General features: G+C 37.1%; 1 protein-coding gene across 5 annotated transcripts in view; it reads right to left on the bottom strand.

Moving 5' to 3' along the window:
• lrch2 (leucine-rich repeats and calponin homology (CH) domain containing 2) overlaps window positions 1–13,115 on the bottom strand; it is a 151,458-nt gene that overhangs the window by 50,078 nt on the left and 88,265 nt on the right. For 4 of the 5 annotated variants that reach the window (XM_072594702.1, XM_072594705.1, XM_072594707.1 and 1 more), the window contains exons 10-13: window positions 12,853–12,917; window positions 10,909–11,016; window positions 10,175–10,252; window positions 4,048–4,113 (exon numbers count right to left, since the gene is read on the bottom strand). In XM_072594702.1, the coding sequence (XP_072450803.1) occupies window positions 4,048–4,113; window positions 10,175–10,252; window positions 10,909–11,016; window positions 12,853–12,917 (317 nt within the window). The remainder of the gene's footprint in view (window positions 1–4,047; window positions 4,114–10,174; window positions 10,253–10,908; window positions 11,017–12,852; window positions 12,918–13,115) is intronic. The other variant, XM_072594703.1, reaches the window with a different exon arrangement.

The raw sequence follows: 13,115 nt of genomic DNA, 5'->3' as shown, positions 1-13,115 counted from the left end.
GGGGGGGGGGGGTGTGCGGAGGGTGAGATTGGACAGTGATGGGGAGCAGGGTTGGATTGTTTTGGGGAGCAGATGCAGGAATGGAGGCGGGGGCAGGGTTGGACTGATTTGTGGGGCGGGAAGCAGGGTTGGACGGGGTTGGGGCTCGGGATTGGACCGGGGTTGAGAGTAGGGTGTGGGATTGGACTGGGTTAGGGGCCAGGGTCTCGCGCACTGCTGCAGTCTCCTGAATAGGGAGCAGACTTTAAAAACTCCAAGCCCCAGAGGAAAGGCATTTAATTGGATTTCCAAATAATCGATTATCCGAACATAATAGTGCCTGCCCATCACGTTCAGATAATTGAGTTTCCACTGTAATCATTTTGTGATGTCCCTGACTGCTGAAGTGTTCCCTGATTGGGAGGGAATTTCCCTGGCACCTCCACATTTTGAAATAGGGTTCACTTGAATGCCAGAACAAGAGCAAACTATCAGTGAAGGTGTGAATGGTGACCATAATATTGCCAATATATCAGTATTAGTTTCATGTCAATGTTCAGTGATCCCATTTCATCAGGAACTTTACTTGGAGTTAACACTTTTCATCAAGCAACCAAAATGCCTCCAGAATGTGACAGTTCATTACTTCACAGAGTCTCGAAACTGAATCTTTACATTTGACAGATGTAATCCACCATTTGATAAAATCATGGCTTATCTTATTGTTGTCTCCAGTACACCTTATTGCCTCCCAGTTAATTGTGAAGAATCTTTCACAGCCAAAAAATATTCAACAGGTCTACCTTCTCTGGCAAGAGAAATCTATAGTCTCAGGACACTCAAAACTCTGGGGTGGCACAGTGGCTAGCACTGCTGCTTCACAGCACGAGGCACCAGTGTTCGATTCCTGCTTCAGCAACTGTCTGTGTGGAGTTGGCACATTCTCCCCATGTCTTGCGTGGGTTTCCTCTGGGCGCTCCGGTTTCCTCCCAAAATCCAAAAGATGTGCAGGTCACGTGAACTGGCCAAGTTAAATCGCCCACAGTGGTAGGTGCATTCGTCAAGAGTAGATGTAGGATAGGGGTATGGGTCTGGGTCTGGGTGGGTTGCTCTTTGCAGAGTCAGTGTGGACTTGTTGGGCTGAATGGCCTGTTTCCCTACTGTAGGGAATATAACCTTAACAAAAATTTGCATTTGTAGCATCTTAAATGGTAGACCCCTTATTTTTAAATGTGGCCTCTAGGCTCTGGTGTCACCCAGAAGTGGAAACATTATTTCAAAATCCACTCTAAGTCCTCCCAGGATCTTTAATATTGCAACAAATCACTTCCCAATCTCAGAGATAGGAATAGAAGTCAAGGTGTCCAGCTGTTCCTCATTGAATAGCCCGCTCATCTCAGTAATCGGCAAGTGAATTTTCTCTAAACTGTGTATCCTTTCTTAAGAAAAAGAAAATTGTACTTCAGGTATGGCCTCATCACCATCCTATATTTTTGCACTAAAACATCCCCTACTTCATTTTTATTCCATTTCCATTGTAATAACCAACATTCTAATTGACTTGACTTTGGCCCTGCATTTTAATTGTTTTTAAAGTTCTTATTCTAGGTTATGCAGATCTCTCAGCACCAGTATTTCACTCTCTTTCCATTTAAATAACATGCTTTTCTTAGTTGCCCAAGTGGACAAGTTCACATTTTCCTATATAATACTCCATCTGCCTAACTTTGGTCCACTCAACCCATATTCATTTTTGAACTCTTATTTCATCTTCACAACTTACTTCACTATATATTCTTGTGCCATGAGTAGATTTAGCAGCCATACATGTTGTCCTTTCATCCAAATTACTGATACACCAAGAGAATGTTTACTAGGTTGATTCCTGCAATGATGGAATTGTGTTAGGAAGATTAGTTCAGCAGATTGGGTCAATGCTCATTGGGGTTTAGAAAAAGGAGTAGTGATTTCACTGCAAAATTAGATCAAGACTTTTCACAGATTTGATGCTGAAGGAATGTTTTCTTTGTGGGCGAATCCAAAACAAAGAGATACAGTAAAAATATCAGGTCTCTTATTTAAGACAGAGATAAAAAAAATTTCTTGTCTCAGAGTTGTTAATCTTTGGGATTTGCTTGGAAAGCAGTGAAAGTTAAATTGTGGAATATATTCAAAGGTTGAGTTAGGCAGCTTTTTTATGTTCCAGAAAGTCCAGGATATTGGGTATGCAGAAAAGTGGAGTCAAGTCCACAAGTAGATCAGCCATAACTTTACTAAATGGTGGAGCACACTTAATAGATCAAATGGCCTTTTCTTGATCCTATTTCTTACGAACTATCCTCTCCTCACTATACAGGAACATGGTGCTACAAAAGATTAATAGAAAGCAATTAGGTGCCTAAACCAACTGAGTTTTGCTTTTTTTTTAAATAAGCCAAGGACAGCAAGCACAAATAAAATGATGCCAAAATGTGTTTTTTTTTAAAGTTTCCATTGTTAACAGCATATTATTATGCTATCCATTGTACATTTGTACAATACTGTATATTGGGACATTTATTTTAAATACATTAATATGAGATCTGCATAGGAGTGGCAAATGAATTAAAACAAAAGTTTGGTGGAATAGGAGTTAAAAATAAAGTTCATTCATGAATAGATTGATCCGGTACAATGTACATGTTCCACAGATCTGGGGATACTTCAAAATGCTTGCAAGGAACAGTAATGTGTTTTCCCAGCTTTAATTTAATGATTGTAAAGTAAAGCAAAATCTGTGATATTAATTACATGAAATTGGACAGAATAATTGGTTTCCTCTTATTGTATTGCAAATAATTTAACATTTGCCAATGTATAAATGCAGTATTGTAAAAGTTGAATAATTTGATAATTGCAATTAACAACAAGTCAGATTGAAATTCAATGAAATTGGGCAAAGGATAAAACACAGTCATGCAACAGTTCTCAAAGTACATGAGGCAGCAGTTGCATCCAGTAACGCGCAACCACAGGAAAATATTCCCCAAGCCTCTCAAATACAATGAGAGGAAATAGTGAGGAGCCACTTGCCAATCACAGGTTGCTTCTCATCCATGTTTGCTGCTAAGAATCTTACAATTAATCTATCAGCAGTAAATAAGGAAGAGAGCGAGCCTACGGTTGGAAGACAAAGGTGAGTTGCATCAGTCAGTTTAGATTAAAATTACATGGGTTCAGAAACTACAATTTTGGGGAAAATATAGTGGATATGACTATAATGAACACTGGCAATTATGAAATTTAATACTGAATAATTTTATTTTGTCACAATTTGGATTTTTATGGTGTCACATCTCAAAGCATCTTGCATGCTATGAATTCTTAAATATGCAGAGCTGTGTTGGAGCCAAACATGTGCAGTTTAGTTATGAAGTTAAGTTCTAAAGAAAAATCATTAGACTTGAAACATTAACACTGTTTCTCTCTACAGGTGCTGTCAGACCTGCAGAGTTTTTCCAGCACTTTGTTTTTATTTTTGATCTCCAGCATCATTCTTTTATTTTAGTTATCATCTCAGTAGTCTGTAAAAAGTATGTTTAGCTTGGTAGCCTTTTCCATATAGCAGAGGTTTTTTTTTCAGAAGAGCACTTTCTGCTTGTTGACTTGTGCCAATTAAAAATACAATTGTGTCCAGGAAATTAATACTTGCCTTGTGCAGTGTCGACATTGTTTAATGAACAGTGATGCTTCTTGGATATACTGATAAATTATTCTGATTCTTCTGAGAGTTCAAATCTCATATTCATTAACACAAGCACTGTTACTAAGTAACTGCATTACCTAACGAATTACCTAATGAAAGAGTGAGTGAGACTGAAAAAGGGATCACTGAAACCAAAAAAATATAATCTCCAAAAATCAAACATTAATCCTCAAGAAATCTTAAAAGGAGCCCTTGATAAAGGATTATTTTGAGCTCTCAAATGTAATATAGCTTACTTCTATTTCTGGGTGTAAACACTAAGGTAATGGCAATGTGTATAAGTCCAGAGTAGCTCTCACAAATCCCAAACTGAAATTTATTACCTCTCAGACTCCAAAGTTTTTTTCTTCCTTTCTCTTGCACTTACTGAACAGGACTGAGCAAAAAGTCTGCAAAAAATAAAAATATGAAAAGTCACGATTGTAACCATTTAAAATGTATAACTTAGTTAAAATACACTGGCACAATTTGAAATTCATTGCCACATTCTTCCTAAAGTCAAGAAACCATTAAGTGGCCATGAACAATGTCATAACAGACAGTTTTTAAATAAAAAGGATTGCTTTTGAAGGATCTATCCCATATTATTTAATGGGATATGGGATAATCATTGCTTACCAACCACAAACATTTATAAGTATCTGTGAAGCTGCTCAAGTCCTGCTTTCTTTCTCAAATCTTCAATTACTTGTCAGTATGTTTTAGTAGTTTATCAGCTGTATTTCTGTGAACTCGTTGTTGAAGCAGAAAAATAAATGGGGTCATTTAATCACTTTACGATTGCGAATAAAATGGTGCATGTCAACAACATTTGGAAAATACCAATGTTATTGTTGGCAGTCAGCGTAAAACCACATGCCTCCACTCACATTGAATGAAAATCCTAAATAATCCAAGTGCCTCAAGCTATTGAATCAGAAAATACAATTTTACATGGAACAAAAGTCAGTTCAGGCTCTAAGTTTGTTTGCTGAGCTGAAATGTTTCTTTTCAGAAGTTTCGTCACCATGCAAGGTACCATCATCAGTGAGCCTCTAGTGAAGCGCTGGGGTTATGTCCCACATTCTATTTATGTGTCTTGATTCCATAAGGTGGGTCATATCACTTGCAGTTCTTTCTCTCTCAGGTTGGTAAATGGGGTCCAAATCGATGTGTTTATTGATGGAGTTTGGGTATGATTGCCAGGCCTCTGGGAATCCCAGTGCTTGTCTATTTAGCCTGCCCCAGGATGGATCTGTTGTCCCACTTGAATTGGTGTCCTTCCTCGTCTGTATATAAGGATACTCGTGATAGTGGGTCATATCTTTTGGTGTCTAGTTGGTGTTCATGTATCCTGGTGGCTAGTTTTTATCCTGTCTGCCCGATGTAGTGTTTGCTACAGTCCTTGCATGGTATTTTGTAAATGATATTTGTTTCGCTGGTTGTTTGTATAGGCTCCTTTAGGTTCATCAGCTGCTGTTTAAGCATTTTGATAGGTTTGTGGGCTACCATGATGCCAAGGGGTCGGAGTAGTTTGGAAGTCATTTCAGAGATCTCTTTGATGTACGTCAATGCGGCTCGAGTTTCTGGGCACATTATGTCTGCTTGTTTATTGTTTCGGAATCAGCTGACTATGTTTATTGGGTATCCATTCTTTTGAATATGCTGTATAGGTATTTTTCTTCTGCTGCTCATAGTTCCTAGGTGCTACAGTATGTTGTGGCCCATTTAAAAAATGTCGGGGTGATTGCTCCTGTAGCTAAGTATCTGGTCTGTGTGTGTTGCTTTCCTGTAGACACAGGTCTGAAGTTCTCCGGGCTTCAGAACTTCTCCAAAGGACACCACTTCAGCTGGGACAATATATCCATCCTGGGACAAACTGAACAGAGCATGCACTGGAATTCCTACAAGCCTGGCATTCAAACCAAACTCCATCAATAAACACATCAATTTGGGCCCCATTTACCAACCTCAGAGAAAGAGCTGGAAATGATATCACACACCTTAAGAAACCAAGACACATACACAAAGTGGGATAGAATACCAGCACTTCAGCAGAGGCTCACTGATATTACCTAACATGGTGGCGAAATGCCTGAAAAGAAACGTTCCAGCTCAGCAAGCAAACTCACACCTGAACCTCAAGCTGAGCTACAAATCTTCTCAAAAATCACAAATAACTCAGCGTTGTGCTGAAATGTAATCCTACATTTGACCTAAAAAGCAAACCTATACTAAATTTTATCTCACAATGCACAAGTATTGTATTTTTAAAAATTATCAAAACATAGGCATTAAATTACCGTCAACCAAGTAACCAAATTATATTTGTAGAGTGCTTTCACAAAATGAAACATTCCATGGTGCTTCACAGGAGCATTATAAAACAAAATATGACAACAACCAATGGAAGGAGACTAGGTAGATGATCAAAGACCATATCAATAAAGAAATTAAAGAACGTTTGAAAGAAGGAAAGTGAGGGAGAAATGTGACTGATGTAGTGAAGTGAACTTCAGAGCTTAGAATCTGAGCAACTAAAGACAGGGTCAATGGTACTGCAACTAAAACCGGGAATTCACAGATTCCATACAAGATAGAAGGAACATCCCAGAAGCAGTATGTCGTACATGGGAAGGAGGGATAAACTCAGTAAAACCATAATCACTACTAAGGTAGTGAGTAAACTGTTGGAGTGACTGGGCCTGATGGACCGCATCCTCAATCTTAAAAGAAGTGGCTAAAGAAACAGTTGATTTTAGAGTTGATTTATTTTAGAGTTTTTCAAAATTTCTTGATTCAGGGACAGCCCCATGAGATAGCAAATGCACCTGTTTTATTCAAAATGAGAGGGTGACAGGCAGCAGGAAACTACAGGTCAGTTAGCTTACTTCCATCATAGAGAAAATATAGAAGCTATTAATAAAAATGTTATAGCAGAACCTGGAGATGAACTCAAGGTAATCAGACAGAGTCAACCTTTTTTCTGTGAAAGGGCGATCATTTTTGATCAGTCTATCAGTGTTCTTTAGAGGTAGCATATACCACGGATAAAGGGGCACTTTATGGATGCACTACGCTTAGATAACCAGGTTGTATATGATCAGATTCCAAAACAAAGGTTGTTGTGGAAAATAAAAGCTCATGGCATGTTGGCACAGACAGAAGATTGGCTGGCTTCCAGAAAGTAGAGAGTAGGTGCAAAGGGCTTGTTCTACGTTGGCAAATTTCAAAGAGTGGTATGGCCATTGTTGGGATCTCTACAGTTTAATTTATATGAACACGAAGGGTATGAAGGTATGTTCCTGAATTTGCTGATGACATAAAAGGTATGGAGGAAAGTAAGTTCAGAGGATGTACAGACTTTAAATTGTATTTCTCTTCATGCACTGCCACACCTGCTGATTCTCTCCAGCATTTCCGTGTTTTGTTACAAAATGGTACAAATAGGTTAACTGAGTGTGCAATGATGTTGCAAACAGGGTGTGATATGGTAAGATGTTAAACTGTTTGGCATGAAGGTGCTTTTTAAGAAGCATGCAATCTAAATGGTGGGAGATTGCAGAACTCTGAGGTGTAGAAGAATCTGGACCTTGCAAAAGGTTAGTACGCAGTACTATAGGTAATTAGGAAAACAAATAGAATGTTATCATTTATCACATAGGCAAGTGAATATTGAAATAGGGAAGTTATACTTCAGTTGGGTGGATTTCTAACAATAAAATCCTGGTGATCAACCTTGGTTAGGAGATAATAAAGTGGGCAACAGTTATGCAGCTGAAATTTACTTAGATTTTCAAAAGTTCTTCGACAATGTTGGCTCATTTCAATTTAGAGCACAGAGATGGAATGAAGGTGGCAGACTGACAGAAGGTGGGAAATGCTACTCCATCAGGATCAGTGCTAGGACCATTACTGTTCACAATTTGAACATTTAAATCCAAGAAACACAATTTCTAAATTTATAAGTGATAAAACTGGGTGCATAGTCAAGAGAAAGTAAATTCCAGAGGAAGTTTCTCAGAATGATCCAGGAAATGAAGGGCTTCTCAAAGGAGAAACCCCGGGTCTGGTCTCATTGGAATTTAGAAAGATGACATTGAAACTTACAGAATACTGAGAGGCCTGGATAGAGTCGACTAGAAGATATTTCCAATAGTCGGAGACTAGCTCCAAAAGGCACTGTTTCAGAGTAAAGGGAAGACACTTTAGAAATTAGATGAGGAGAATTTCTTCAGCTGGAGGGTGGATAATCTGTGAAACTCATTGCTGCAGAAGGTTGTGGAGGCCAAGTCATTGAGTGTACTTAAGATGGAGATAAGGGGATCAAGGCTTAAAGGGAGAAGGCAGGAGAATGTGGTTGAGAAATACATCAGCGAAAAATAAATGGTGGAGCAGACTCAATGTGCTGAATGGCCCAATTCTGCTCTGATATCTTATGATTGAAGTTACAAAATAACGATAACAAACTTGCAGAACGTGAAAACATTAGACAAATGAATTCAGCACAGATGTGTAGTAGTGTACTTCTGTACGAACAGGAAGTCCCTTATTACATGGAAAGAGCAGGCCTGTTGGAAGAGGAATAAAGGAATCTCAAAGAACAGAGGTACCAATCACTAAATGTTGTGCCCCATGTTTGCAAAGACATTTTAAAAATATAAACCAAGCACTGGGCTTTATTTCCACAGAGACAGAATTGAAAATGAGTAGGTTATGCTAAACCTTTAAAAAACATTACTAAAGCAACATATAGCCACCTATATGCAGTATTCTACATCAATAAAAGGATACATAAACATTGGAGAGGTCCAGAGAAGATCGAGAGGAATGGTATTACAAACATACAGCAATGCAGATCACAAAACAATCAATCAACAGGGTGGGTTCTCTTTTCTGAAGAGAAAGCTGAAGAGTGACCCAAGAAAAGATATTTAAGGATACAAAAGATTCTGATAAGTGTGAAGAGATAATTTCCCATCTTGTGGAGAATAGCATAACTGAAGGCATCAATATAAGGTACTCAAGAAATCTAATAGGAAATGCTGAAGTAACACTTTTACACAAAGAGCAGTGAGAAAACAGAACTCATTACCATTAGTAGTTTAAGTAAATAGTGTAAATAGGGTGAGCTGGCAAGTATGAGTGGGAAAGGAATAGATTGATGCAACGGTGCTTTGAGAAAAGGAGAGAAGAGAGGAGGCTTGGATAGAGCATAAACAACAGTGTGGACTAGTTGGGTCAAATAATCTGACGGGGATGTACTGCACAGAAACAAAGTCATGAAAAGAAAAGATGGATAAAATGTTACACCTGAATCAAACAGAAAGAACAAATGTCAAGCATTTTACTTCAAGAATTACGATCACAGCTGGCTGACACAAACTGAACTGCATCAGTAAGGAAGCAGGTCCCACAGTCCAGGAGCAAATTTATAGAAAGGAACTGAAACACTAAAACAGATACTAGAATACAGTAAAGGTTAATATATTCTAGTTCTTATACTGCATGCAGAATAATATATCAGCTGATTTAAAAGTCCCAGGAAATTGACAATATGGGTTCTTTATCTTCAGAAGCCTCATTCAAATATATCATCTCTGTAGACAGAATCCCTAAAATCACACTTTTTACATCAACTTGGAACATATAGCTTTAACTACAATATATAGTCTACTTAACCAAATCAACAGAAATGAAACAATATGGAAAGTGCAAGTAGTAACAAAAATACAATAGACACTGCTTATTGTCAATGAGAGATTTTCAGGATTCTGATAGTACTAGTGAGCTACTGTTTATGTGATGCAGACTCTAGTTTTCGTGTTAAGCTACAACTGGCCTAATTAGGTGCAACAAATAAATACCATGAGCGTCCCAATGAAAACACTGGATGGTTCAACACTCCTACGTTTAAATTAGAGCTTAACACACTAAAATACACTTCAGCATCAGCCTAAGATCTATAAGTCTGGGAGAAAAAAAAGCTTTAGTGAAATAGGTGTCGATGGAGATAAAATGAACTCTAATCTCCAATCTTCACTAATAGTAGTAGTTAACTACATATGCAAACCTAGAAGGCAGAACACATCAGATTTCAAGAGATTTGAAATCTTAAAATGCGAGGTATTGAATGACAAATCTGCACGAGAAGGTGCCATCAGATGATACCATACCTTATCATACTATTGTTTGTACGGGATGTATTATTTGTTCCCTTTATTTTTGTTGACTATATACAATTTTAGTATGTAAATAGCATTAATGAAACAAGATCAAAACACAAAATCCATAATGGCAATCCTAAGAAAACTTTGTGTGGCACTTTCCAAAGTGGAGAGATCCTGGGCACAATTTCATATTAACATTACGTGTGCCAGGTGAATATAACTGGTTTAACACTTGCTTTGAAATTTTGCACAGTGGTACAAAAAAAGCTACTTCCATTATTTTGTTGCTCTATAAATGTACCTTGATCCTGGTCCTGCTGCCTTTCTTCTCTGGACAAAGTTTTCATTGAATGTTGCTTTAAATGTTAATGGTCTCCGTCTGTACTCAAACATCATGAGCATCAACCATCCCAGTGAGAAACATCCCAGTGTGAAACAAGGAAGTAAAAGGTATTGGGAAAGCATATGGAAGTTATTAGTAATAATATGCAAAAGGAAATCAAGTCTTGGTATTTGATATTCTAAAAACAAAACTGCCACATTTGGCGATATATGAAAGAAGAACATAAAAGGATTAGAAAGAAAGATTAAAAGAAGAATTTAAAAGCAGAAACATGCAAGAGAGAAAGACAAGATTATTTAATTTCATGGTCCCAATCTACAGATTTACAAAATGTTATTTTCAGGATACCATCTAAATGAAACTATAATATTTAAAACTGCATCTCACTGCCTTTACAATATTACCTTTGAAAAACTGCATACAGTAAAAATGTAATGCTTTCTACAAAATCTCTTTTATATAGTCTATTGCTGACAACTTGAAGCAGCTTCTACAATAAGATACCACATCATAGTGACTTGAGTTAGGTATTGTAATTAAGTGGGAATTACTCAACTTTCAAGTAATTTGCATCAGGCCACTTCAAATTCAAAGTAGACAGTATATTTTAATTAGTCGCAATGATGACTTAAATCATGTTACTGCATCTAAATAGTTATAATTTAAAAATTAAGAATAAAGATTAATTCTACCTGTTTTGTGGCTCTTGCTGCAATAATTGAGCAGCTATTTTACGCAAATCAGTCACTTCCTTCAACTCATCCTCATCTCGTATCATTGTCTGCAAATCCCTTGAAGGCCTGCAATTTCATAATAAAGTAATGTTACATTGAGGAAACATCTACAGAAACCACATTTTTTTAAAACAACATGACCTTGAGCAATAAAGTGACATGTCCTTAATTTTATCTACCCTACAATTTAACAGTAATACTGGAATTCATCAGAAGTGCTTTTTTTCTTGGAAGTCATTTTTATTGATGTTGAGGGAACTTAGCTGGATTATGAAACTTCCACTGAAGTCAAACAAATAGTAAACGCCTAAAAGTCTTAGTTTTAGTTTTAAATGGAGACAGATGGGTCTTGTAACATTCAGGGCAATACATTTTACAGAAACCACCATTAAAAAGTGCATTTTCTGAGAATCCATCCAACTGGAGCATACAGGAACTTCCGCAAGATCCCAAACAAGTATAATAGAAGTTGGAATGCTGGTGGAATTATTTTAAGAAAACAGTAAAGTGGAGATATAACAATTGTAGCAATTCACCAGATGCCTATGAAAATAAATTTTGCTGCAAGCGTTTTCCCCCATTACAACATTTCTTTCAAGGCTGAAATATTTGATGCACTGTAAAACATTTTTGGGTGGTCCAACAGCAGATAAAATGCTCCAATAACCATTTCTTATACTGGGATTAGCATGGATATTTGAACACAGACATTTCAGGAACAGCTAGAATTTTTGGCTTTTACCAACAAATGTGAAGGCTGGCTGGACAGATCAGGCTTGTAACTGCTGGAATTTAGAAAAGAACGAAGCAGCATGACTGTGCCACAAGATCCTAAGGGATCTGAAAAGGGTGCATAAGCAAAGAATATTTCTCCTTGTGGGAGAATCCAGAACTGACAGTCACTGTTTCAAAGGCAGGGGTCACACATTTAAGGCAGACATAAGGAGAACATTTTCCTCAGAGAGGGCCAGGAGTCAAAGAGTGGCAGCTGAGACAGAGTTCAATAGACTTTTGATAAGAAAGGAGGAAAAAGGTTATTGACGGACAAGCAAGAATGCGATGCAATCATATCCTATCAGCCATAAGTTTGACAGGCCAAGTGGCTTACTCCTATGCCTAAATGTTGTATTGTCACATATCCCAATGGCTTTACAAAATGAGAAATGATCAAAAATAAAAGGCGATTAGTGGTCAGGAACCTTTCTAGAACTTGGGAAATTCCACATTATCTCAACTTCTTGGTCAATTTGTCTGAACTTTAAAAAAAAAAAGGGCACTTCTTCTGGCAAACATTAAATATACTCAATGATTGTAATGTTTGCCATTTTATACAAAGTGAATCTTTTAAAGTATAATATGTAGTTAAAACTACTTACAGACAAGAACAAATGTGCGTTGACATTTAATTTTTCAAAACAACAAAGCAAATGAGTATTAAATGGATTGGAAAATGCATTATTTTCCTCAAGACGTCCTTTCATAGGTAAAAGAGCAGTGTTAACATTCAGTGTGCACTAGAGTTTTCAAAGAGCAATTCACATCTCACTAATTTTTGTCCCAAGTTTCTCCTTCAAGTTTAACCAAAGCTAATGTGCTTCAATTACTCTGTCATGAAATCCTAAGCAGTTATTGAGTAATAAAGCTTTACATGTCATCTGTTTCTTTTACCAAGCACATCAGCAACTACATTTAAATTGCAAAGCCCTCATCTACTTTCTTAATTACTTCATTTAAAAAAAACAAAATCTCCTAAAAGTCTGTTTCAAGTATTTAATTAATTGAAATACATTTAAATAATTGAATAATTGAAATAACTATTTTCCAGGTTTGAAGTAGATAATGACTTCAAGCTTGGGGACCTCTCAGTTATTTTTGCAGTTTTAAGTAAATGCATGCTCATACCGTGGTTCATCTCCCCAGTTATTATCTTTTGCAAGCTGTGATTTTTCAGGCAACTTTCCTCGTTCCTGAAACAGAACACATTACTGAAATCAGTCATCACTGCCACCCAAGCTATATTTTATAAGGACATTAAGTATGAAATCTTGTGAAATCATTACTCACCAAATATTTTCAGGTTACTACGTGACCACAACATACCTTTGAAATTTCAATATACAACTTTAATTCAAATTCACAGGTTATATTTTCAGTTAAACTAACCT

This window comes from Chiloscyllium punctatum, chromosome 25 (assembly GCF_047496795.1).
Source record: "Chiloscyllium punctatum isolate Juve2018m chromosome 25, sChiPun1.3, whole genome shotgun sequence".
Classification (NCBI taxonomy): Eukaryota; Metazoa; Chordata; class Chondrichthyes; order Orectolobiformes; family Hemiscylliidae; genus Chiloscyllium; species Chiloscyllium punctatum.
This window is presented reverse-complemented; position numbering and strand designations above follow the sequence as displayed.